General features: G+C 39.2%; 1 protein-coding gene across 1 annotated transcript; it reads left to right on the top strand.

The window, feature by feature from the left end:
* Positions 1–1004: 1004 nt before the first annotated feature.
* Positions 1005–23776, top strand: tuft1b (tuftelin 1b). The gene is made up of 12 exons (XM_074613390.1): positions 1005–1273; positions 14695–14775; positions 14905–14997; positions 15108–15179; positions 15361–15426; positions 17170–17259; positions 18022–18132; positions 20311–20534; positions 20845–20950; positions 21297–21380; positions 22375–22469; positions 22589–23776. The coding sequence occupies exons 1-12, from the start codon at positions 1217–1219 to the stop codon at positions 22659–22661; spliced, it is 1152 nt and encodes a 383-aa protein (XP_074469491.1). The 5' UTR covers positions 1005–1216; the 3' UTR covers positions 22662–23776.
* Positions 23777–23875: the final 99 nt, after the last annotated feature.

Genomic DNA, 23875 nt, shown 5'->3' with positions numbered 1-23875 from the left:
CGATTAATCGCGATTAAATATTTTAATTGATTGACCTAATTATAATCCATTTCTGCCAATAGATCCCCCTAAATCAGGGGTCAGCAACCTGCAGCTCCGGAGCCACATGTGGCTCTTTAGCTCCTCTCCAGTGGCTCCCTGTGGATTTTTAAAAATGGAAATGAATAACAGTTTTTTGTTCACATTTTCAGTTATATTTATCATTGTTGTAGGTCTACAGTACGACGGTACAACGGAGTATTAGGGCCACATTGAGGGAAAAATAATAAATCTGAGATTTCGAGAATAAAGTCATAGATTTATGAGAAAAAAAGTTGTAATATTATGAGAATAAAATCATAAGTTTAAGAGAAAAAAATCGTAGTATTATAAAGTATTAATTTTACGCGTTATTTTCTTTTTCCTCGTAAAGTTATGACTTTATTCTCGTAATGTTACAACTTTTTTTCTCGTAAAGTTATGACTTTTTTCTCGTAATATTATGACTTTATTCTGGAAATCTCAGTCTTTTTGTTCCTCAATGTGGCCCTAATACTCCGTCGTACATTTATACTTTGGCCCTCACTGCATTAGACTTAGGTTATATACTATATACTTAAACTATAAACTGTGTTACCTTTATCACAATGCTCAAATGTTTTGTGGCTCCAGACAGATTCATTTATTTATTTATTTTTTGCCTAAAATGGCTCTTTTGATAGTAAAGGTTGCAGACCCCTGCCCTAAATGTTACACACTGTTCCTTTAATTGATCCCCAACAATGAAATTTAGCATTTCAGCAGCTCAAGGAAAAATTGAAGAGGTAGGTAGGAAGTGGAGAAGAAAGTGAGAAGAAAACAAAATATGTGGAGTAAATCCCAGCTATACAGTCGACTACTTACCTGATTTATTACAATGACAGGTTTAGTCCTCCATATCGTACATCCTGATTTATCATGCAGTACCTTCAGTACATTCCATCTGAATGAGGCGCAGGCATGTTGAAGAGCTGCAGGGTTCAACTTTAGTAACTGGACAGAGAGACCGTGAACGCAACACAGACACAGAGGCTGCAGCTGTCTGCCTCTTTACTTCACTCTCTCTGTTGAAGTCTGACAACAGTTTGCGAGGAGGACGAGATGTAAAGTTTGGCAGATAGGAAAGAAAAGAAACTTTCGACTACTGTAATAGTTTTCTTCATTGTGTGATGTGTTGGATTCACTTTCCACTGAGAAGATGAGCTGCGGAGTGACGAGGACTGAGGGGAATGGAGAGGAGGACAACAAAACTAACGTGAGTGATGAATAAAATACTATCTTAAATGTTTAATTAATGAGACAGAGTTGAATCCCATGTGTTTATGGTACTCAATAATACGTTTAAAGTGACTTAATCCCACTTTATATTTCCTGTGGTGCCACTGGAGTTAACTGTATTATAATCCACAGCTGTGGACTGTCCTATTTTACAGAATTGTTGTGCAAAAGTTCAGTTTCCCATTTGACCATATGAAAGTGAAACTGCACAGAAAAATAACATTTTCGAAAATTAAAATAAATTTTTAAAAAAAGGTCCTTATGTATAGCCAACATGAGACATTTGAAATAATATTATGTGATATGAAAATCAGAAATTCACTTTTCACCAAACACATTATGTCTGAATACATTGTTTGGGGGGAAAAAGTTGTTTTTGTTCACATGTGAAAGCAAAATGTGCTTTTAAATCACTTTTTTTCTAAGAGTTTGAGTCCTATTCAACACACCTGTGTTTCTTTTTTTGGCATTACAAAGGTTGCTGCTACATTTCAACACCACATTATGTGAATTAAGACCCAACACAGCACACTGTGGGATGTGAGATGTTGTTCTCAAATGTGTGTTGCCCCAAAGCACATTTTATGATCATGGCAAAATGATGGTGGCAAACAGCCAAGTTGATCTTTTCCTGTATAGACAGATAGGAGCCTATAGTTTGAGCATGCCAATACGATGGTATTAATTGTACACTGTGACATCATTTAGTCTTGTAATGCATTGAAGATGTGGCTGAAATTAAATCAAATGACTGTGATTTAAAAGTCTTATCCTCTGAAAAGGGATTTTTTATACAAAGACAAATACCTCTTGCATGTTATCTATCATGAAATACTCATGCAGATCAAATAGCAGGCGACTGCTGGATTACACATTGTTGCACAAATTGAACGTCACATATCATTAACTTTTCCCACAGAGTGACTGTATATGTGTCACTGTGTACATAGTACTTTCACTGGAACTTTAACCTGCTTTTTCCCTTTTAAAGAATTAGTGTGGAGCCCGTGTTTAATGTGTATATATACAGAAGAGAAAAGCCAGAATACCGTAGTGTTTGCTCTTTCACAGCATAACCTACTGTAACTAGTTATAAGAATGACTTTATATGTCAAAACAAGTAAAGTCTGAACGCCCTACTTTAAACGCAATAGAAGTAAATTAAATTATTATACCCTCCAGCCATGTTTTTATGGCTTAAAAGTAATTGTAACTTTTTATGTCGTGCTAGAACTTCATTAAGTTAATCATTTGTTGAGAAAACAATTGACCTGATGTTGTCCTAATGTTGCCAGATGATTCAATGCCAGGAGTTCCAGAGAAGTCATTAAGGAAGTGCCATGTCCTTGTTGGTTGAGTAATCAAATAGAAATATTTTCTTTTCATTGGAAGTCAGAGATTGTTTTTTCTCTGCGACTAATCTTATTTATGTATCTGACTCTGTGACATGTGATCCAGTTTGTGCAAAACCTGCTTTTGTTGCACGGTGTTGTTATCACACATTTCCTTGTAGATACCAAACTGGCATGAATAAGACTTTTCAAATGAAAGGTAAACATCACATACGTTTTTATCATGGTTAAAGTAATTCATCGGCCTAAACCATTGAGATAATACGTGTTATGACCCGTCATAATGGCACATGTGCACCAGGATGATGGCATGAATGAACAGATCCTCTGTTTATACAGATATCTGGCAGGAAGAGGAGAATAACGCAGTCATGCCTCGACTGAAACAAATGTTGCAAATGCATTTTGGGCTGTTTCCAGCTTTGATGGGCTGTAACTGTGATAAAACAAAAATGAATGATTAGAGTACGGTTTTCATTCCTTTTCCCGGATTTACAGCTTTTAGGGGATCATTTTTCATCTATCGTCGACTGTAAGTCAAATGAACTTGACTTGATCAGTTTAACACTATGAATCCACTGGTTCTTTTCCGTGATCTCACCGTAAACATCAGCTTTGACCTTTTTTGCATCCAGTTCTGCAAACCACTATTTCCACTGCGGAACCTATTTCATCCCACTTAAGCACATTTAGGAGTTCTTTTTTTCTTCCTGATCTTGACAAATGACATTCAAGTTATTGCGTGTTCTTCTGTCATGGCGTGAGAACGTCACCACGTTCTCACGCCATGACAGAAGAACACGCAATAACTTGAATGTCATGGGAAGAGCAACGATGCTCTAGGCAAAGATATTATTAAAATAGCTTAGCTGGATTGTTGTGGGTTTTTGTCAACTGTAGGGTATATTTACACAGCAGGCTACATAAGAGAGATCCTCTCTGAGCCTTTTGTGTGCGACACCGACATTGTTAAATGGCATGTTTGCACTGCACACATATCAACAAAAGATACGCGACTATAAATATAAACACATAGCGTGACAACTAGCAGGGTGCTTTGTACACACTTGCAGAAAAGAAAAAGTCTGCTCTTTGTTTAAAGAAATATGCAAAACACAAAAAGTACACTGTATGTGACACAATAATGTCATACATTTAGAATATAATACACTAGTGAGGGAACTATTAGTCAATTGACAGACATTAATCAACAACAATTTTGTTTATCAGTTAAAGCAGCAGTGGGTAGAATTAGAGGAAATATGATTTTAAAAAGTTATTTTAATAAAACGGTCACTATATCCTGACAGTAGTGCATGAGACAGGTAATCTGAAAAGAAATCATGTGCCTCTGTGTCCTCCGGTGCTCCTAATGGCATCTGCAAGATTTCACAGACCGGAGGAAAACAACCAATCAGAGCCGAGCTGCAGCCTTGCCGTCTCTGAGCAGCTGTCAATCACTCGCAAACTCCGATCAAATAGTCAAACTGATCAGCGCTGATCAAATATGAATCAATATTCTGTTACTGTAATGCCTATTTCTCGCCTCAAATGTTTTCAGAAACATCTTGTAGTGTACTCTTTAACTATAAAATGAGAAAGTGAAGAGAAACTTTGAGCTCAGTGAAATAATGATGAATAGTTTGGTCTATAAAATGTCAGAAATGTCTTGTTTTGTCTGACCAAGAGTCCAAAACATAAAGATACTCAGCTTACTATCATAATAGACCAAGGAACAATGAAATATTCACATTTGAGAAGATGGAAAAAAAATTAATTACTCAAATCGATCAAATGATTATCAAAATAGTTGCTCAATAATTTTCTGTTGATCGATTAGTTGACTGATTGTTGCAGCTCTTGACTAATCAATGAATGTGGCCGACAATATGTAGATATAAATGGTTCATTCTAAGGTAACAAAAACACAACGACTCGTATTTTCATGTGATTATACACTTATGAAAACATACTTACTATATTCCATTTCTACCAATAGATCCCCCTAAATGTTACACACTGTTCCTTTAATTGATAATGAAATGACTTTTAGCTGCAGGCTTATAATACATTTAAAATGGTAATAAAAAACATTAGATTTAAGATAATTTCAGTGATGGAAGTTTGACGTATAAAGTTTCAGGTAGTTAGAGACGCATTTGGACACACACACAAGCGTGAACATATTTGGACCATGGCATTTGACTTTTGTTTGCACAGTTCTGTTTACACTGCACAAACTCACAGCGCAAGTGACTGTTATATAAAGACGCTTCATTAATCTTTCTTATATAACTCGCACCACACATTCCTCAGAGTTTTGCTACCTACAACTGTCACCATGTGCCAGATAAAGCCTTCATCCTGCAGTTTTATCTATTCCTCAATTATTAACCTATGTTATATATTAGTATATATTTGCATACTTTTACTCTACGCCTAAGTATTAAGGTTTAAGCTATAGTCACTTATTTACTCTGAATGATTGAGACTGTTTGATGAAGATAAAAGCCTGGTTCAAGAGCTCTGAGTTGAAAAAATGTAATTTCAGTCTGATTATCACACTATAAAGATGTCTTTCTGATCATCTGTCATGCAGTTTAGATTCACCATCAACAAACATCTTTGTTCAGGACTGTTTATAATCAGAGAAATGTTCCCTCCAGTTCTTTCCATTGTGTATTTCAAATAGCAGTCCTGCAGGGGAGGCTAGCAACAATGTGCGTCCTTGGACTGGCACTGTAGCTCTCTGACTGGAGAACAATCTGGAGGAAAAAAAAAAGAGGTTGGGCAGCTGGTGGAGCCTCAACCAGCCATGTAAGGCAAGACGGCCGTGGCTTCCCACGCACTTAGTCACAAAGACACAGACAGTCAGGATCACAGCTGCCTGAACATCATCACGGGAAGAGTCCGCGACAGCTCCGTCTGCCCAGGTAGATATCAGAGTGATCATATGTGTGATAAAGTGAAGGGTTTGCATTTGGGTTCGTACGGCGTGAAGTACATGATGGTACTTGCGGTTGTAAGTTTAGTCTGCTTTATGAATTGTTTATATGATTCATTTGGGCATGTCTTCATTGGAAACTTGTCATACTTGTCATAAAGGGCTAGATTCCCACACACAGATTAAACCAGTCCAAAGAGATACTTAAACACATCATGTAAAAAAAAAGAGACAATAATTGACCTTTTATTGGATTATCATGATTTATTATGTCTCTTTTTGTATATGAAATGTTTTAAGTATTATTTAGTATTTAGTATATAGTATTTTAAGGAAGTTTTTTAAGTATTTTTAAAGTATTTTTTTAAGAATTTGTGAGTTCATCTTCATTATATTTTATTTGACACAATGCAAACATTGCGATTGAGTCTGGCAAGACAAAAAGCAACTTTAAAACTTTGTAGAATCACTTCCCATTTGTCAGTTACGTCTTGTACTGTGGAAAAGTGACTCACTTTTGTTGTATTGGTGACACATAATGTGCGCATTTATCACAAGGGAAGAGTTTATAATTAACATGTTTGACGTGTGATGGCGAGGTCAGGACTTGCTGGTATCAACAACTTACCATGTTTTAAGTGTTTTATGGCCTTTCTTATCATTCATAGCGTGTGTGCTGTGTGTGCTGTGTGTGGTCGTGTTGCTTGGTAATAAAAGTGCTTTGTTTTGACTGCCCTCAGAGATGGATGGGTTTCACACGTTGTTGTGATCTCTGTTGGCGCCTGGAATGTAGATACTAGTGGTGTTGGTGCAAAATAGTGATCTGTTATTCTGCTTTCTCAGCTTCTTAGAATGATTTATAGATTTAGAGCTGTGTCTGGTTGATCCTTTACTCATTGTTGTTCTTCAGTATCAGTCAGCCTCTACAGCTGAGTACAGCAGTGATGTCATCTCCAGATCAGTAGACAACAGTCCTGGAGGAGTTTGTAGCTCGATAGCTGGGATTGGATGGTCCTGTATTGATTGTGGGAGGTTACTGACCGGTATGAGGATGCTCTTGTAGACCGGACGCTGAGGTAAAGCAGTGATGTCACCTCCAAATCAGTAAACAAGAGGAGTCACGTTTGACAGATGCGTAACCGGCTGTTTTCATATTAGCTGCAGGTCTAATGCAGTATGGATGATCTGATCTAGGGTTTCTTTTCATTATCGATTATTCTGTCGTTTAGTTGTTTGGGCTATAAAAATGTCAGAAAAATTGTGAAAATGTCGATCAGTGTTTCCCAAAGATGATGTCCTCAAATGTCTCGTTTTGTCCACAACTCAGCGATATTCAGTTTTCTGTCACAGAGAAGTAAATAAACCAGAAAATATTCACATTTAAGAAGCTGGAATTAGAGAATATTGACTTTTTTTTAATTAAAGAAATTACTCAAACCGATTAATTGATGATCAAAATAGTTGCCGATTCATTTAATAGTTGACAACTAATCAATAAATTGATTAATTGTTGCAGCTGTAACTGCAGATGTTTCCCCTGAATACCTTCTCTGCTCTACTCTACTTTAAAGCACATTATTCTTATGTACTCTACTCTGAGCTACCCCATTCTTTTATTATATATCTACTCAACTCAGTTTTAGAGTTGAAATAATTAGTCGATTAATTGATTAGTCAATAAACAGAAACTGAAGTCATATTTTGATGAATGGATTAATTATTGGAAGTCATTTCTAGTAAAATAGCAAACATTACCTACTGTAGTTCCAGCCTCTCAGTCGTGAGGATTTGCTGTTTTTCTTTGTCTTATTATGAGGTATTAAACTGAACATCTCTGGGTGTTGGACTGTTGGTCGAAAAAAATAAAAAGTTAGGAAATTATAATGAGCATTTTTCTCCATTTCTGGCATTCTTTCGATAAAACCATTGATCAGTTAATCAAGAAAACTTTACTTTGAATTCCTAAATGGTACTCCAAAAACATGTAAAGTAGCTATAGCGCCGACAAAAGCAGGTCACTAGAGACAGAAAACCGACTCTCCCTCAGGGCTCGCTGCGGCTGCTCGGCTAAAGAGCTGACCTGTGAAAAGATCCAGTGGAAGATTATTTACACAAAGGTTTATTTTAACGCTTCATTTGCGCCACTGCTTTGTTTTTCTTTGTGGATAGTTTCACACCAGTAGATGTCAAATCAATTTGATAGCACTCTGGAGACACTTTTGCAGTGATCTGTTAAAAATGGCAAAAACTTTTTTTGCTCACCATACGTACTGTTTAATGAAAAACGGTTAGTAGCAGCACAGAACATGAATGTTAAAGTGGCAATCTCGAAGATTTTCATTTAAATAAATGTCTGTTAAGTCACTATCTATTGCTGAAGGAGGCAGCACAATGGTGATTGAGCCCACTGATGAAAGTATTGTAATATTTATATATTTGCAGTGTGACAAACTGGGTGTCTGTGGTGACATTCCTGGGAAAACAGTGTTGTTTTACAGTTTTTTTTCCATTGAATACACTCAAAAATTTATATATGCGCACAATTCTGGAAAGTTGAAGCTCATATATCAACAACAAGACTCCAGATTGCTAAACTCTGAGCACAAATAGAAATTCTAAATCAACCAGGACTGACTGATATCTTAAGGATTGACACTGTAAGATACTACGGACTCGTCAAAATTGGTTCATTGTTTTGCTCAAATGCAGTTTTTTCATAAATCACTCATTAACTACAGTGCATTAAACACATGAACATTATGGATTATTTGCAGTGCCTACGTGTAAACAAATAGTACGCAGTTGTACTTTATATATTACTGTAGCAGTGCAAGAGGTTTCTTTGTGGTAAATTAATTTAGTGTTGCATAGTTTTCCCATTAGAAAGCTGGAGTATTTAAGTTTGTCTTTTGATCTTATCAAACTCATGAGAATCTGATTAATGTAGATTTATAGTTCAGAGGGAGAATCAATCAACTGTAATGGAACAACAGGTAAACACCTCAATTAATGGCGCTGATATCATCTCTAAAGCCATTTTCATTAGTTAGTGCATAGTTCCATATACGCCCTGGAGGGTTGATTGTATTGTGAAATGAGTTTATATTGTAAACATGACACTCATGTCATATAAGAGATGAAGTAAAGCCAACTTAACCTCGCTGCCTTTGTTACTCTTCTTAGAAATCCTATAGAAATGCTAATGAAGCATTCCCTGAGCTGCATGGACAAGCCCAGTGGATTAGAACAAAGCAGAAGAAGTACTTTGAGGTTATATGGAAGTATAACCTGTTTAATTAAAAAAAACACCCTCATATTCCTCATCGCATGCATTTTCTGACTGTTGTGTTTTTCTTGTCAATACATGAATGTAAGAGCGGTTACATCAGGACTTAACAGTTGCTCACATCGGACACGCCAGGACCACAAAAGTATGCAGTGATTCAATGTGTAATTTCACCCTAGAACATGATCTCATGTACAGACCATTTGGCCTGTAATGACACCTAATAAGCACCTTTTTATAGGAGTGGTTCCCAATCAACCTTTCTTTCAGCCATAATCATTGGTTGGGACTGTTGTTATGGTGATGTGCAGTTGACCTCTGCTATATCTGTTGACTGTAACGTGAACAATCAAGATTTTGAGGTAATAATAAGACTGGAATTTGCTGACACGTTTGATAATTAGCCGAGATTGCTTTGGCGTTCAGCACTCAGAACCACCAAAACAATATGATCTTATAAGGGCAACATTGTAGTCTGCAGATTCCCATATTTCTTTTGTTTTTGTCTCAAACATGCTGCTGTTGCTGTTTACCAGGATTTTTCCCAGGGACAGATGAAACTCCTCATAGGCATTCGGTACAGCACATGATAAAGGTTGAACTTGGCACAAGATTTGGCACTGTTAAGGACTGATTTACATACTGAGTACCAAAATCTACCTGTGATTTACTTACATTGTACTTTTATGAAAAAGCGCAGTAGCCTATTCTTCAGGTGTGCTTATATTGAAGCTGTGTCGATGTGTATCAGTCACATGCCTGAAATGTAAACGTTTGATTGGAGTGGGTTCAAAACGAACACAAAATAGCGTGTGGCGAGCTGCAGAACATTATGTCTGTGTACAGTAAGCACCTCCCAGGGCGTGTCTGTCCCACAATCCTCTCTGTGAAGCCCTCAAGCTGTCGCTCCCTCAGATCACAGAATGAAATGTTGGCTCGCCTCTCACCGCCTCGACTCTGATGGTTTTTCAGGCGGCGCAAGCATACAAAAAGATCTGCCGTTCAAGCTAAAACCATTTGGCCTGCGTTTGACTTGCAAAGCAGAGAACTGGATGCTTACGTAAGTAAACAAATGCGTTAGCCACAGGTGACGTCCTGGTTCGCACCTCTTTGATCTTAAACCATACGTTACTGTATTTGTGTCGACATGACTTGTTGTTGGCATGTTCACACACACACACTCTAAAATCTGTTTTCCATCCATTTACATGATGCAAGTTTGTTTTAGGTGTCACACACACACAAACAAAAAAATGAAAGGGGACATATGATAACGTATTTTGGGTTTCTACTAGAACATGTTTACGTACTTTAATGTTCATGGGCTACGATCCAAATCGCATACTTTCTTTTTAATTTTAGTACGTACTGCATATTGACCCTTACAAACTACGTGATGTTGCATGCAGTTTGCATACAGTTGGGACATACTTCTTCCTCATAACATTGCGCCTTGAACTTTTACCCTCTTGCTCATATATCAGACGACAGTAGGTCAGAATTGACAGAAGAGCATGCTGGCTTGCAGTCTGCAAAATGCGGTAGAATATAGTAGGACATCCTGGTATTTTTGGCATTGGGACTTACTAAATCTTTTACTGGCATACTAAATAGTATGGTAGTATGAGTATTGGACCACACAGATTTGTGCACCTTTGCAAAGGTAGTTCTCAAGCTGTGGGTGATGGAGTTTAATGATCCTGCATGTGACATAGGAAGGGGAGCCAAATCTGAACGGCTTGTTGAATCACATGTTTTCTGATCTAGTCAGCCCATAAATAACTCACTGGGTTGTCTTATTTCACAGTTTGTGGGTTGGTAGGCACTCCAGATACTCAAATGTATGTGCACAAGCTAAGATTCAAAACACTGGAGCCGTGGCCCGTCTGCTCCTCCGGTGTGACTGATAGCAGCGCACGTTTTTTGCAATTTGAGAGTTACCTTCTAGACATGACCGTGTTAGCGTCTGGCCACCAGCAGTAGTTAGAATCACTTCTGTGTCTCAAATACTCGCTGCCTTGATAACCCAGCTGCACACGGACCACAGAGAGATGTGCCGAGGCTTTTCAGGTCTGGTAGAATCTAACATTAACGTTATCTCTGTTGTTCCAGTTTGTTAGCTTGCTTCCAAGACTGTGTTTGTGTGCCAATGTGTTTCATATGTGGCAACGAGGTGTTGAAATGGGCAGCAGACGGGATCACACCGATCCAAAACAAAAACAGATGTTCCGGACCAGAATAGAAATATCAAAGGAGAACATACTGGCTGTAGCATTGTTGTCAGAGAAGCCAGTATTTCAATTCAGCATGTTTCCTTAAACTCTGATGACATATCATGGTCATTTTATGATTGATTACAGTAAATATATAACATATTGGTCCTTTTAATGCTCTATTTGATTACTTTTTCATCGTAACATCTGTCGTCGTCGACTCTGACACGATGTTATGAAGGATTTTGCTTATATTGAACGGATAAAAACAATAGACCTTTTCATTGCCATTGTGTTGCTAGGGCAACAGCTTTGGTCCAAGTTTACTTCCTGTCAGCTACTGCAATAACAAACATTGGAACAGGAAATACAAAAGGCCCATTTAGAATATTTATGTTGTCAAGTTTGAAAAGGTCAATAGTGTTGCCATTCTGCTCATGTTTTGCAATTTATCATGATCTGCAGGCAAGAGGCGTCACATGATTCATTGTTAATTGCCTAATATCATCAAAAGCACATCAGAATGCAGTTATAAATTCAGAGCCTCTGTGCAGGGTGTTACTATTGTGCCAAGATGTCACACAGAGCTGTAACATTCACTCGCTGACTGGCACTTAATGTGTGTCCAGATGACTGCACTGCCATGGTGTTACTTGGAAGACAGATACAGTGAAGGGCTTTTCCCAGGAATGAAGGAGTGATTGATGGTCCTCGCTATCAAGTGTGAAAAAAAATCTACAAGAGTTGCAAAACGTATTGTTCTGGTTGGGATACTTTGTACATTCTCACAGTCAGGTTCATGTGTCACTAAATCATGTGCAAGTTATTATTGCGGCATTCCCTTCACACTTAAAGCTGACAACAGAATGCGGTATGTAGAGAACATGTCAATGCCTCTTTATCATTCCTGCACTGTCACCACAGGCGTCATTCTCACAGGAGGCAATTAAAGGTGTGTATGGTGGCTTTATTAAGTGTACAGTTGGTAGGCTACACTGTGTGTGAGCTGCATAGCTGTGCTGTTTGACAACTGCGGCATACTGAGTGACATACTGTAGATCAAACAAGGTGACATTAAAAGATGTGACGTTACATAGTAAGTACTTTTAGGGAGTGAATGCAAAGTATTTGACAGGTGAAATAATAAGATGAAGAAGATTCCTGACATAACATAGCGTGATTTAAGACAGGGGAACAACATCTGTTTCTCTTGCATTTTATGTACCATGCAAGGGCTACACCTGTGTGGGAAACTTGTAAAAATACCTTTCTGGCTGAATATGAAAAGCCACTCCTGGAAAAAACATCACACGGGTGTGACACTAGTGAGCAGTTAGCTGTAAACACCACAGCTGCACCACAGCTGTACTACAGCTGTTCTCTCCCTCTGTTTTAGCCTATATTATATCTTGTATATACTTTATCTTCTAACTGACTGAGCATTTATTGGTATATTGTTACTATAGTATATTTGGCTTCTTTTTTAGGGCCTTTATTGCCTTTATTAGTGCAGCTGGAGAATGGCAGGAAAGGGGGGAGAGAGAAGGGAGGACATGCAGCTCCTACATGGGGCGCACGTTCTACCGGGTGAGCTAGAGGTTACCCCTTCAACTTTTTTAAATAAGTTATCATAATAATAGTTTGGGTGTTTCTCTGAGGTTTCCTTCCAGGTATCATTTAAATCTAGGGACAAAGAATTAAAAATTAAATCAACAAAGATATTAAGATAATTACAGTACAATTGTCTAAATTTAATTTGTGTTTCTTTTTGCTTTTAGCTATTGTGTCATTTGGTCTGATTGCTATCTAATTTACTCTGTAGCTGATGCCAATGCAAAGTTTAATTAAGGCCACTGATGATGATGATGATGATGATGGCACCCACAGCTGCACCACAAGTCTAAGAGTTTTTATAATGACTGATAATATCATCAGCTGATCACGTACATACACACACATGCATACATACAAACACATAACACCACATGAACACTAGAGGCTAGTATGAATCATAATTGAGGTTGGTGAGAAGATAACAGTCAACTGTGTTATATAACTCACCTGTACCTGGACTTTATCCTCCACCTGAAATGGAATTAGTTCGTCAAAGGGACAAATGGTTTGTTTTCTTTGCACATTGAGAGAAAAGGCATATACCTCCATTTACTTAAATGGGTGTTGTCAAGGAGGATTATGTATAGTCAAAGCAACTATTTGCTTTGGGGAATGGTTGTACATTATATTATGTAAAAAATATCTGGCAAAAACTGTCAGCTGAGTTTAAGGGGATTTAATTTGACTGATGTCAACTGTCATCTAATTTGTTTTAAATTGAGCTGCAAACTATACGTTTCTCAGCTGGTTCCAGACATGTTTTACCTCCCTATCCCGTTGTCTAATTATTCACTATCTATCTACTAAGTTATTTGTTTGTCTCTGAAACCTAAAATCAGAATAACTGCAGTGTTTTGTTTTACAGTTCAAGAAAGTTTGTCTTATAGAAATTTGTTTTTACGAGTTGAAAAGTTATGTACTCTGTTAATGTGTACATTTGGCAATTTTCAACGGATGTTCTACAAGTAAGGGATAATATACAGCGAGCCATTCATTGCTGTGAAATAAGCCCCGACAGGGCGATACGCGAAGGAGTTTATTTCATAACAATGACATGCTAGCTGTACATTATCCCGCTTATTACACGGCTACTTACTCAAGAAATCAATAATTTGACACAGAAATGGTCTGCCAGAGTCCGACATCAGAACTGCGTCCATAGCAACGGTCTGCTGTTCATAGCAACGGCAACAAAACTGTGTAATAACATGAAATTAATCAATACACTGGTTTATGATGTGAACTTTGACTAAATAGCTGAGATAAACATAGAACAACATGCACTTCCAGGGAAAGCCTACAGTCACTGTCATGTTATCAGGAATATATTATACGTCATTAAGTGCGCCCCATTAAAAACAGCTTATGATCAACAAATAAAAGAACTATAAAGATAGAAATGGAATAAACACCCAATCCTGTGGGACAAACACAAGTCAGACCATCTGTTTTTTATCCAGAATTGCCAGTCTGTGTGTTGTTGTTGTTGCACAAACAATTTTTTATTAATACTCTTGTTATTAAGTGAGGTTGTCAAAGCATGTATGGCAGCACATTCTCACATGATCTGTTTTTATTTCTAAAGCAACAAAGTTGAATTGAGAGTGACTCAGCAGTCACGGTTGTTTTGAGTGGTGGTATTTGGCTCCTACTGGACCGGACTGGTTTCATTTCTCCAGTGAGTAGAGTAGAGTAGAGTAGAGTGTTGGTCACAACCACCAGACTTTCCCCCCGAGGACTCAATGGAAATGTCTCCTCTGTGTCGGTTGCTAGGCTATGTGGTCAAACACAGTGTGGCATCCACGGAGGAACTTCAGTGTGGGGAAGTTTTATGACAAAAAGTACGCCTTTCTTTCTCTGCTCCACCCTCTTTCTCACTTATGTTTTTCCCCTCCTTTCTCTTCATTGGTTGTTGTTTGGTTTTTTTTAAAATCTCCACAGCTCCATTTAGTCATCTAGTTCCTCTTATGGCCTCATCTTTCATTCCAGGTCCCATGCAGGCGGCTTATTAGACTCTCGCTACAAGACCAGGATCAGGCAGACTGCACCTCGGAGTGGCACACCAACAAGGTACAAAACCAAAGAGGAAAACAGTTTTGTCATGTTTTTTACTGGATGGGATGAAAGGGAAAAAAAGTATAGGATGTGACATTTACTAAACTTTTTTTTTTTTTTTTTTTTTTTTTTTACTGAATATAGGAGAGCAGCATAGCAGTGGTGCTGCCTCAGAAACCAGAGGAGCAGGAAGAAGCGCTCATCACTCCCACAGAAGACAAAGTTGAAGTCATTAAGGTATGTGAGCTTTTTTGGGTGTTTGTATGCTCGAGCCAGTCCACCTTTTTAAGCTTACCTGAAGTATTTGTGTGCTCAGCTGTATAATCTAACTCAATTCTGTCATTCAGGTTTTCCTGGAAGCCCGTCCAGAGACAGAGAGCGTCAGGATGCTGACCGACGAGGTGTCGCAGATTCAGGAGGTCAGTGTGTGTGACAGACAGAGCCGAGCGACGCCTTCCTTAAACCGCATTTAGACTATGAGTCAACATTCTAGGCATAGCTCATAGCATTAGAGCGTGCGTGCTGCTGGGTTGAATAAGTTGAAGGGTGAAGTAATAGTTTCTGTATGAAACAATTATTGTTTTGTGTTTTTGTTTCTAGGTGAGGTACTGTCTGAAGACTCTGAGAGAGCAGATGGCAGCCAGGCAGAACACTAACAACAACAAGGTACACGCCCTCTGCAAATATGATTGTTTGGTCAATGAACAGAAAATTAATGATAGCAATTATGGTAATGTTTTTTTTTTTGTTTAGCAAAATTGCCATATATGTTTTTGTTTATTTGTCAGTTTGGATCCCCATTTGTTGCTACCAGGGTAGCAATTATTCTTCCTGGTCCACTTTGACGTCTTGTCAGTGGAGTGAAGGAAGAGGTTTTACATGCTTCACCTGCCTCACAAGGAAATTTCTTCTCTTGTATCAGTAGAGACTTTGGTCAAAAGTTTACTGGAGCACACAGATTTAAGGCAACCAATTTTATTAGAGGACTAATGTGATGCACTTGGTGTTGGAACGTTAGTCCTCTACTAAAGTTGGTTGCCTTAAATCCCTGTGCTCCAGTATACTTTGGACCAAATCTCTGAAGTCTCTCCTCATAAAAGTGGTGGACACACAGTATTTTCTTCATTTGCTTGTGTTTTTGTGCATATTTTGCTTGTGTTTATGCTTAAACTGTTGTATGTTGAGTTTGCTCAGCTAAATTAAGGATTATTTTCATATTTATTAATCTATATTAAAGGACCAATATGTAATACATTTACCGTAATAAATCATAAAATGACCATGATACATAATCAGAGATTAAGGAAACATGCTAAATTGAATATACTGGCTTCTCCGACAAAATACTACAGCCAGTATGTTCTCCTTTGAAATTTCCATTCTTGTCCGGAACGTCTGTTTTTGTTTTGGATCTGTGGGATCCCATCCACTGCCCGTTTCAACACCCCGTTGCCACATATGAGACAAATTGGCACACAAGCAGCCTTCTGCAGCCATAGAGGCAAGCTAATGAACTGGATCAACAGAGATAACATTAATGTTAGATTCTACCGGTCCGTGTGCAGCTGGGTTATCAAGGCAGCGAGTATTTGTGACACACAGCCGGTGAAGTGATTCTGACTACTGCTGGCCAGAGGCTAACATGGTCGTGTCTAGAAGGTAACCCTCAAATTGCAAAAACTTGGGCTAACTGCTATCTGTCACACCGAAGGAGCGGACGGGCCACGGCTCCAATGTTTTCAATTTGTACTGCTGTTACCTGTTTTAACACGCTAGCTGTCAGTGCTACATATTGTTCCTTTAATCAAAGTATTTCATACATTAATTAAATCATTGTTACAAAGTGCTTCACTTTTACAAAAAAGACGTTAATCAAAAACAAGCAAAAATTGTCAGGACAAGGAAGCATCAATAAAATCCTCAACAAAGTTTGCTGATCTGACCCCCAAAGGGAGTCATGACGGTAAAAGCCTGGTCACCACATGTCTTTCAATTTGATCAGAGTACAACCAGGAGCCCTTGAATGGCATCAGCAACTCACTCATATATGGAGGAGCCAAATTATGTAAGGCCTTATAAGTCATTACAAGGATTTTAAATTAAGTTCTACATTTAGCAGGCAGTGAAACAAAGCCAGCACCGGGATAATACGGGGTCACTGTGGAGTCTTAGATTGAAATCATGTAGCAAAACTCTTGAACTAATCATAGACATGCTACAGCAAACATGAATACGATGCATTAATATAGTAACTGTAGTGTTTCTCAATGTATGTGTATGTCTTTTCCTTCATCTGCTTGTGTCTTCTTAAATGCAGTGCAGTGATCTCTCTGGGCCACTCTAGTATTTGCACATTTTACGAGTAAAAGGCGAAATAAAGCGCTAACGCCATGCTGCTCTCCTCTCCAGTATCCAGCCAATGGCTTCAGAGTCAACGTGACCAGCAGCCAACCGGCTGTCACCAACGGCAACACCGTTCTCACCGAGTCAGACGCTAAGGTAAGCTGATCGCAATTCTCTTAACTAGCGTTCGCTGCGTCTTTTTATGATCTGATTATTCATCAGTTTAATATGAGTGCACCGCGGGGAACGGCAGAAACCAATTTCAGCTGAAACTAGTTTGAATGCATTCAAATTTCTATTTAAATGACACGGCATAACATTCATTATGGAAAAAATATCTGGCCCTCCAGCTGTTTCGCACTCACACTACCCAGCTGCCTGCTGCTCCGAAGAAAATGGTGCCAGACTTCTCTGAAGCTGATAACAAAGCTCACCACACACACAGCGAAGGGCTCACTTACATTCTGACTAATAGCGCACACACAAACACACTGCCTACACACACACACACACACAATATTGTATTTCAGCACATCATCGACATCTCTTGTAACACCATTATCTACCAGGGAAGTAGAGTCGGAGCAGGGAGGTTTTGTGGCCTTTTATACACAGTGACCTGTATGTGTAGTATGTAGGTAACCTCTGATCAATTTACACTGGCCTCCATTCTAAGTGGTGTCACATTATACAGCAATGCAAAATGCATTTTTGTCTAAAGGACAGCAGCGACATAAAAGGTTATCTCTGCACAATTTAAAACACGTCCAGCTTCTTGTCACCTCAGGATAGGCCTTAAACATGTAGCCTATCAGCAGCCGCTCTTATCTGTTCGTTAGCTCCCGCCTTGCCCTCAGGTTCACGTAGTGTTGCCAGATTAAGCCTAATTGAGCCGTCCCTCTCTGTCTGCACGCTCAGGTCGGGGATAATCCGGAGGAGAGCGCGAAGCTCAGGGAGGCGACCAAGCGTCTGTACGCGCAGCTGAAGGAGATGGAGAAGAGGCACCAGGAGGAGAGGGAGAGACTGCAGGTCTGTCTCACTAGACGAGTAGTATGACACCATTTCCTGTCGGCAGCTATGACTCACTCCTCAGCTGCCGTCTTGTTCCTTTAATCATCCTCATTATGTGTCAGTCTTTTCTCTGGAATTCATCCCTCATCCTGTGATCCCCCACTGTTTGCGTCTTTGCTCTGCAGCACATTCATCTGTCAGGTCATGTCGGGACACCGGCCACAGACTTTACCACAGGCTGATCTATCTCTCTAGTCTTGTATCAAAACCTTCTTTATAGTTGGTGGCACCAGCACAATTATATTGAGACAACAGGGAGACAAATAGAACCATTTACATAGTTTCAACCCTAATTTTAGTCATCTTAATTGCAAGTCATCATCAAATACATTTAGGTTGTGACTCAGACAAGATTATGTCATTTGGACAACATAAAAGAGACTATAATTAACAATTTAATTTAATTATTAAAACTTTTTAAATACTATTAAAATATTTAATAATTATTAAAACACAATGCTTTTTCTAAAAATGTAATTGAGATGTTCCTGAAGCAATTAGTTTAAAGAGGACCTATTATGCTCATTTTCAGGTGCATACTTGTTTTTTGGGTTTCTACTAGAACACGTTTACATGATTTAATGTTCAAAAAACGCTCTATTTTTCTCATACCGGCTGTACTACAGCACCTCTTTTCCCCCTCTGTCTGAAACACTTTGTTTTGAGCTCCTGCCCCCCATCCCTAAAAGCCCAGTCTGCTCTGATTGATCAGCTGGCCCACTCTGTTGCGATTGGTCAACCGAACTTAACTCTTTGGACTATTTTGGGTCCAGCGCCGTTCAAACTAACTTTGTTTGAGGGCGTGCCAAACTAGCTGCTAGGCAGGTATTATGCAAGTGTGTTACTTGGTGACATCACCAGGTTACAGAAGAAAAGGCGGGACTTCAAGCAAGGCGTTTCAAGCAGTTCAGGAGCAGTGTTTCTGTTTGTGTGGACTTTGGGCTTTGTAACTTTGCAGACCTTTTGCATGCACAAAAAAATCTATATAACACACTAAAGGAAAGGGAAATGGCACAAAAGCATAATAGGTCCTCTTTAAATGTTTTCCAGCCATGAGCATTGCAATTAGGGCGACCAGATTCCAACAAATCAAATGTGAGTTTTGATATAATGTAATAAGTAATAAGAAATAAACATTTCTATTCTGCCCATTACCTCGTAACATCTCTATGCTTTGCCAGAATGCATCCATAGATCGGCACAGCTCTTTTTGTTTCTTATGAGACTCGCATGTACTGTGTTGCTTCATGTCGTAGAAAGGAAGGTAGAGGTGGAAGTTGTCCAGTCCTAACAGGCGCAAAGAAACTAATATCACTGAAGCCGTCTATCAGAGTATGGGTGTGTAGGGAACTTTAAAGCCTCTGAACACCCCCGGGGGTTTTCAGTTAATCGGGCTCATTAGACATCTGCTCAGGCTGAAGGTTGGCCAGAGCTTTGATGATAATTTATTAGGTCACAAATCTTCATCAATAAGAATGAGAAAGGTGTCATTTGTCTCGCCCTAATAGTTGCAACAAAGCTAAGAGGAGACTCAGGAAGATGTGACTCAATTAGTCTATACACACCCACACAGTCCAGAGAAGACGTCTAATCAGCCAGCCAGGGTCTTTTTTGTAGATTTGACCATTATTCCTAATGGTTATAAAAAATATTGTACTCACAACATTAATTGCTGGGATCTGGGACAGTCGCAAAGTTGCTATAAAATATGGATTATAAATAGTTCATTTCTCTTATTCCTCAAACTGAGGAAGATCTTGTAGATCGAAAGGTTGCCTTGAGAAGAGAAAATGCGAAATAAGCTATTTATTTGGAGCCTAACAGTGTGCAGACCTCCTTTGTGCCCTGCAGTAAAGTATTTATTGTCTTGCACCTGGGTATTTTGCCTGGATGTGCGCCCACTGGGTCCCTCTTCAAACAGTGATTATGCCGACATTTAAGGGCCACTCATTTTCGGTTTTAAAGTGGTTTAGATAATCTGACTAAACTGTCCGCTAGCCCAAACAACTTCACCCCGAGGTCTAATCAGCCGGAGTAATTGGAAACAGTAATTGTTTGGGTGTGCGGAGCCTTTAATCGGGTATCCATCACTGCTTACTTAGTACTTAGCTCTTACTCTGTGGCTCCCTTTCACAGGCCGAGTCACAGGAGTACAGCGTTCGTCTGGCCGAGCAGTCCGAGCGGCTGCAGAAGGCGGAGGAGCGCTCGGAGGAGAGGGGTCAGCAGGTGGAGGAGCTGCAGAGGCTGCTGGGAAGCATGGAGGTCGAGAGCGGCATCCTCAAAGACAAGATGGCTGCAGGGGAGGCAGAGCTGCTGCAGCTCATAGAGGACAGGGAGGAAGGGGAGGAGGATGAGGAGAGGTGAGATGAGCCAAAGTACAATCATTGGTCCAAATAAGAAGTAGAAGTTGTTTTTTTTAACAAGCCAAGTCAAATTCACTGTTAGATGCCACTTTTATATCTTCTAACATGAGAGAATATATCCCCAAATATGAATTTTAACTCGCTTCCCAGGCTGTAAAATACAAATCATACAAGTAACACACCTTCTCTAGTCACAATTATGAATAACTTGTTCAGTAGTTTTCTTAATGTATGGCTTTATACTTTATATATATATACATTTGCTGTTAGTTTGACAGAGTTGTCTCATATATGTGTGTGTTTGCAGGTGTGAGGAGCTGGAGAAGGAGGTAGCCATCCTGAAGGAAAAGATCCATCACCTTGACGACATGTTAAAGAGTCAGCAGAGGAAAGTGCGTCACATGATCGAACAGGTATTTATGCACACAAACACGTTGACTAGCAGTGCAAGGTGCACACACACACACACACACACACACACACATACAACACACACATACACACGTTGCAAATGAGCTCTCCGGTGCCCACAACTGCACAGGAAGCCATTAACGAGGAAATTAGATTTTTGAGGAGGCGGACACATAAAGCGTAATTGATTCGCGGGAGCGGAGCCAAGAAGAAACGTGTGGTGAAACGAAACTCACTCGTCATGAATAAGTGATGCTGCATCTGCTCCTGTTGGGAAAAGTGAGCTGTGTTTCTCCTGAGCATCTCACATTGTTTTGTTTGTGTTTGTTTGTTTTGTCTAATGTATAGCTGCAGAACTCTCGGACGGTCATCCAAGAGAGAGAACGATTCATCAGGGATCTGGAGGAGAGGGTGGCTTTCCTGGAAGCTGAGGTCAGGAGCTTCATGTAACTGTAGTTAGAATCTGAATGAATCCACTAAAGGCTGTTATTACTATGACTGAATTATATTCTGACATTTTTATATATTTATATAGTATGTGTGTTTTAGTTGACCTTTTTGCACTAAAGCTTAAAGGAACAGTGTGTAACATTTTGGGGGATCTATTTCATAACTATGTTTTCATTAGTGTATAATCACCTGACACTAAGAATCATTGTGTTTTCATTACCTTAGAATGAGCCCTTCATATCTACATAGGGAGCAGGTCCTCTTCACAGAGTCTGCCATGTTGCTCCTCCATGTTTCTAAAGTAGCCCAGAACGAACAAACCAAACACTGGCTCTAGAGAGAGCCTTTCGAGTTTTTACGTTACCTGAAGGCCACCATAGTTCTCTGTGTTATGAAACTGCGGTAACCTGAGCCGCAGAGTGCAAAACCGTGGTAACGTCAGCCACTGTCTGACTTCCGTTGCTCCTAAAGTAGTGTTATTATGGTAAAGGTGGCCTCTGAGCGAGGCGAACGGCGTTACCACAGTTTTCCACTCGGCAGCTCATGTACCTCAGCCTTGGAAACAGAGGGGTATTCAGTCGGTTGCAATCTGCAACCACACCACTAGACACCGCGAAATCCTACACACTGCACCTTTAAGGGGCATTTTGAATGCAGGATTTTCTATTGTAATGGAGCCTATTTACATTGGGGTATTGCTACATTTGGTGGAAGACTACTTCTTCCACCACTGAACATCAAAAGTCATCAAGATGTCTGTGTTTAAGGAGCAATATTTAGGACTGACAGCTAGCGTTTAAAAAAAAGACAAGCAAAAATTGAACGCCACATTTTTCCAAAATAGACTAAACACTTTTTCAATCAAGTAAAAGCTGAAAGGTTATCCTGCATGTAAAACTTTCATACGACTGTTCTGTAATTGCATCTGTGTTTCTGAGCACACAATTTATTGTCTTTAACCCCTTTCTGTCTGCAGAACAGAGAAATGCATGACCACATGGAGTACTTAATGCCAGGCCGGGACACTCCGCCCCTGACGTCCACTGAGAACAAGCCAGAGGTTGTTTACAGGTGAGCTGCTCATTCTCTTATTCACAGTGACATGTTGAATTCATCCTACTGAGAGTGTCTTGTCTAACTGTCATGCAAACCTCATAACATTAATATTTAATTTTCCTTCTTCTGTACAGTAAAACACTCACACCGACGACACACACCAACAAGGCCCTCCCGTTCATCAAAGTCATCGAGATCATGTCCTGAATGGAGCGTCAACCAAAGGATTGACATGAAGTAAAATACAGTGTAAATATATATTTAACCACCCACCATTATACAACACGTAGATCTGCAGTGATTTAAAAAGACTGACTTAATAGACCTCATGGTGCACACGAAGCACATTGGTCCTTTGTTAGTTCCTCAAAGTTACTTTTGAGGCTGTTCTGCATATCTTTTACTGGCTCTCTCAGTGTCAAACAATCTAAAAAAAGGAAAGTCAAACTAGGATCCAATGGTAGGAGGAATCCTAAAAAAGGAAACAAGGAGCTGTACACTGCACATGATATACAAAGACACAAATCTGTGCAGTATACTTTGTCAGCAAGTCTTCACGATGCAGTGGCAGTAGCCAGAGTTCAGTAAAGTTCCCTGTGTTGCTTTTTTCCCACCTCCCATGCAGAAGCTGTTTGAACAGGTCAATGTAAAAGGTGGGTCGAGGTTTAAAACCGCTGTTATTATTGTAAATATCTCTGTTACACATACATTTAGACAAATGTACAAATGATTACATGTTGTTGAGTGTTTTCAGCACTTGTTCATCCTATAGCCTAATGACCGCACCCTGAGCAGCCGGGTTCAGGGTCAGATTCCTCAGTGCTTTGCACCACATTGCCAATGGCAGACAAGCAGTTGGCTATGTCAATGCTGAAATATGATTTATGTTAACTTAAATATATTTCTCTGACATTAGAGTGGGTCAAATATAATAAGAATGATGATGCTATTTTATATATTAAAAGCTTTATTTTAATTATGCTGGAAAACACTAGTTAGAAGTTGCTTGTAGATATATAGAGGTTAGTTGATAGAAACATTTTAATTCTTATCTACGCTGCCAAGGTCTGCCTCAACACCCTTATTACATATCCTGTGCTAAAAGGTTGCATATTTAATAACAACTCTCATTTAACTGATACACTTGCATTGTTTGTATGGTCTTTGCTGTTTTCCTGTAAAATACTTGCAATCCATGATGTACATTTTTATAAACTGAGTACCCATTTACTGTGAACGCTGTAGATAGATACATTGAAGTTCAGTCTGTGTCATTTTGTTGTAGACTACAAAATAATCTAATAAATAAAGTATGAATAAAATGTATCGGACTCATTTGTTTTATCTTTTATCATCCCCGTTGTTGTATCTTTACTCCATAACCTTGTACCGCCACCTAGTGGAGATATTAAAGACGCTGA

The sequence above is a fragment of the Sebastes fasciatus genome, chromosome 17 (genome assembly GCF_043250625.1).
Source record: "Sebastes fasciatus isolate fSebFas1 chromosome 17, fSebFas1.pri, whole genome shotgun sequence".
Classification (NCBI taxonomy): domain Eukaryota; kingdom Metazoa; phylum Chordata; class Actinopteri; order Perciformes; family Sebastidae; genus Sebastes; species Sebastes fasciatus.
The sequence above is the reverse complement of the archived record's forward strand: the minus strand, read 5'-3'. Positions and strand labels throughout refer to the sequence as shown.

Bases quoted from the DNA above. Each gene is read 5' to 3' on its own strand.
- tuft1b (XM_074613390.1), top strand. From the start codon at position 1,217: ATGAGCTGCGGAGTGACGAGGACTGAGGGGAATGGAGAGGAGGACAAC. The intron at 14,776-14,904 runs GTACAAAACCAA...TACTGAATATAG, and splicing joins CGGAGTGGCACACCAACAAG to GAGAGCAGCATAGCAGTGGT. The intron at 15,427-17,169 runs GTACACGCCCTC...TCTCCTCTCCAG, and splicing joins AGAACACTAACAACAACAAG to TATCCAGCCAATGGCTTCAG.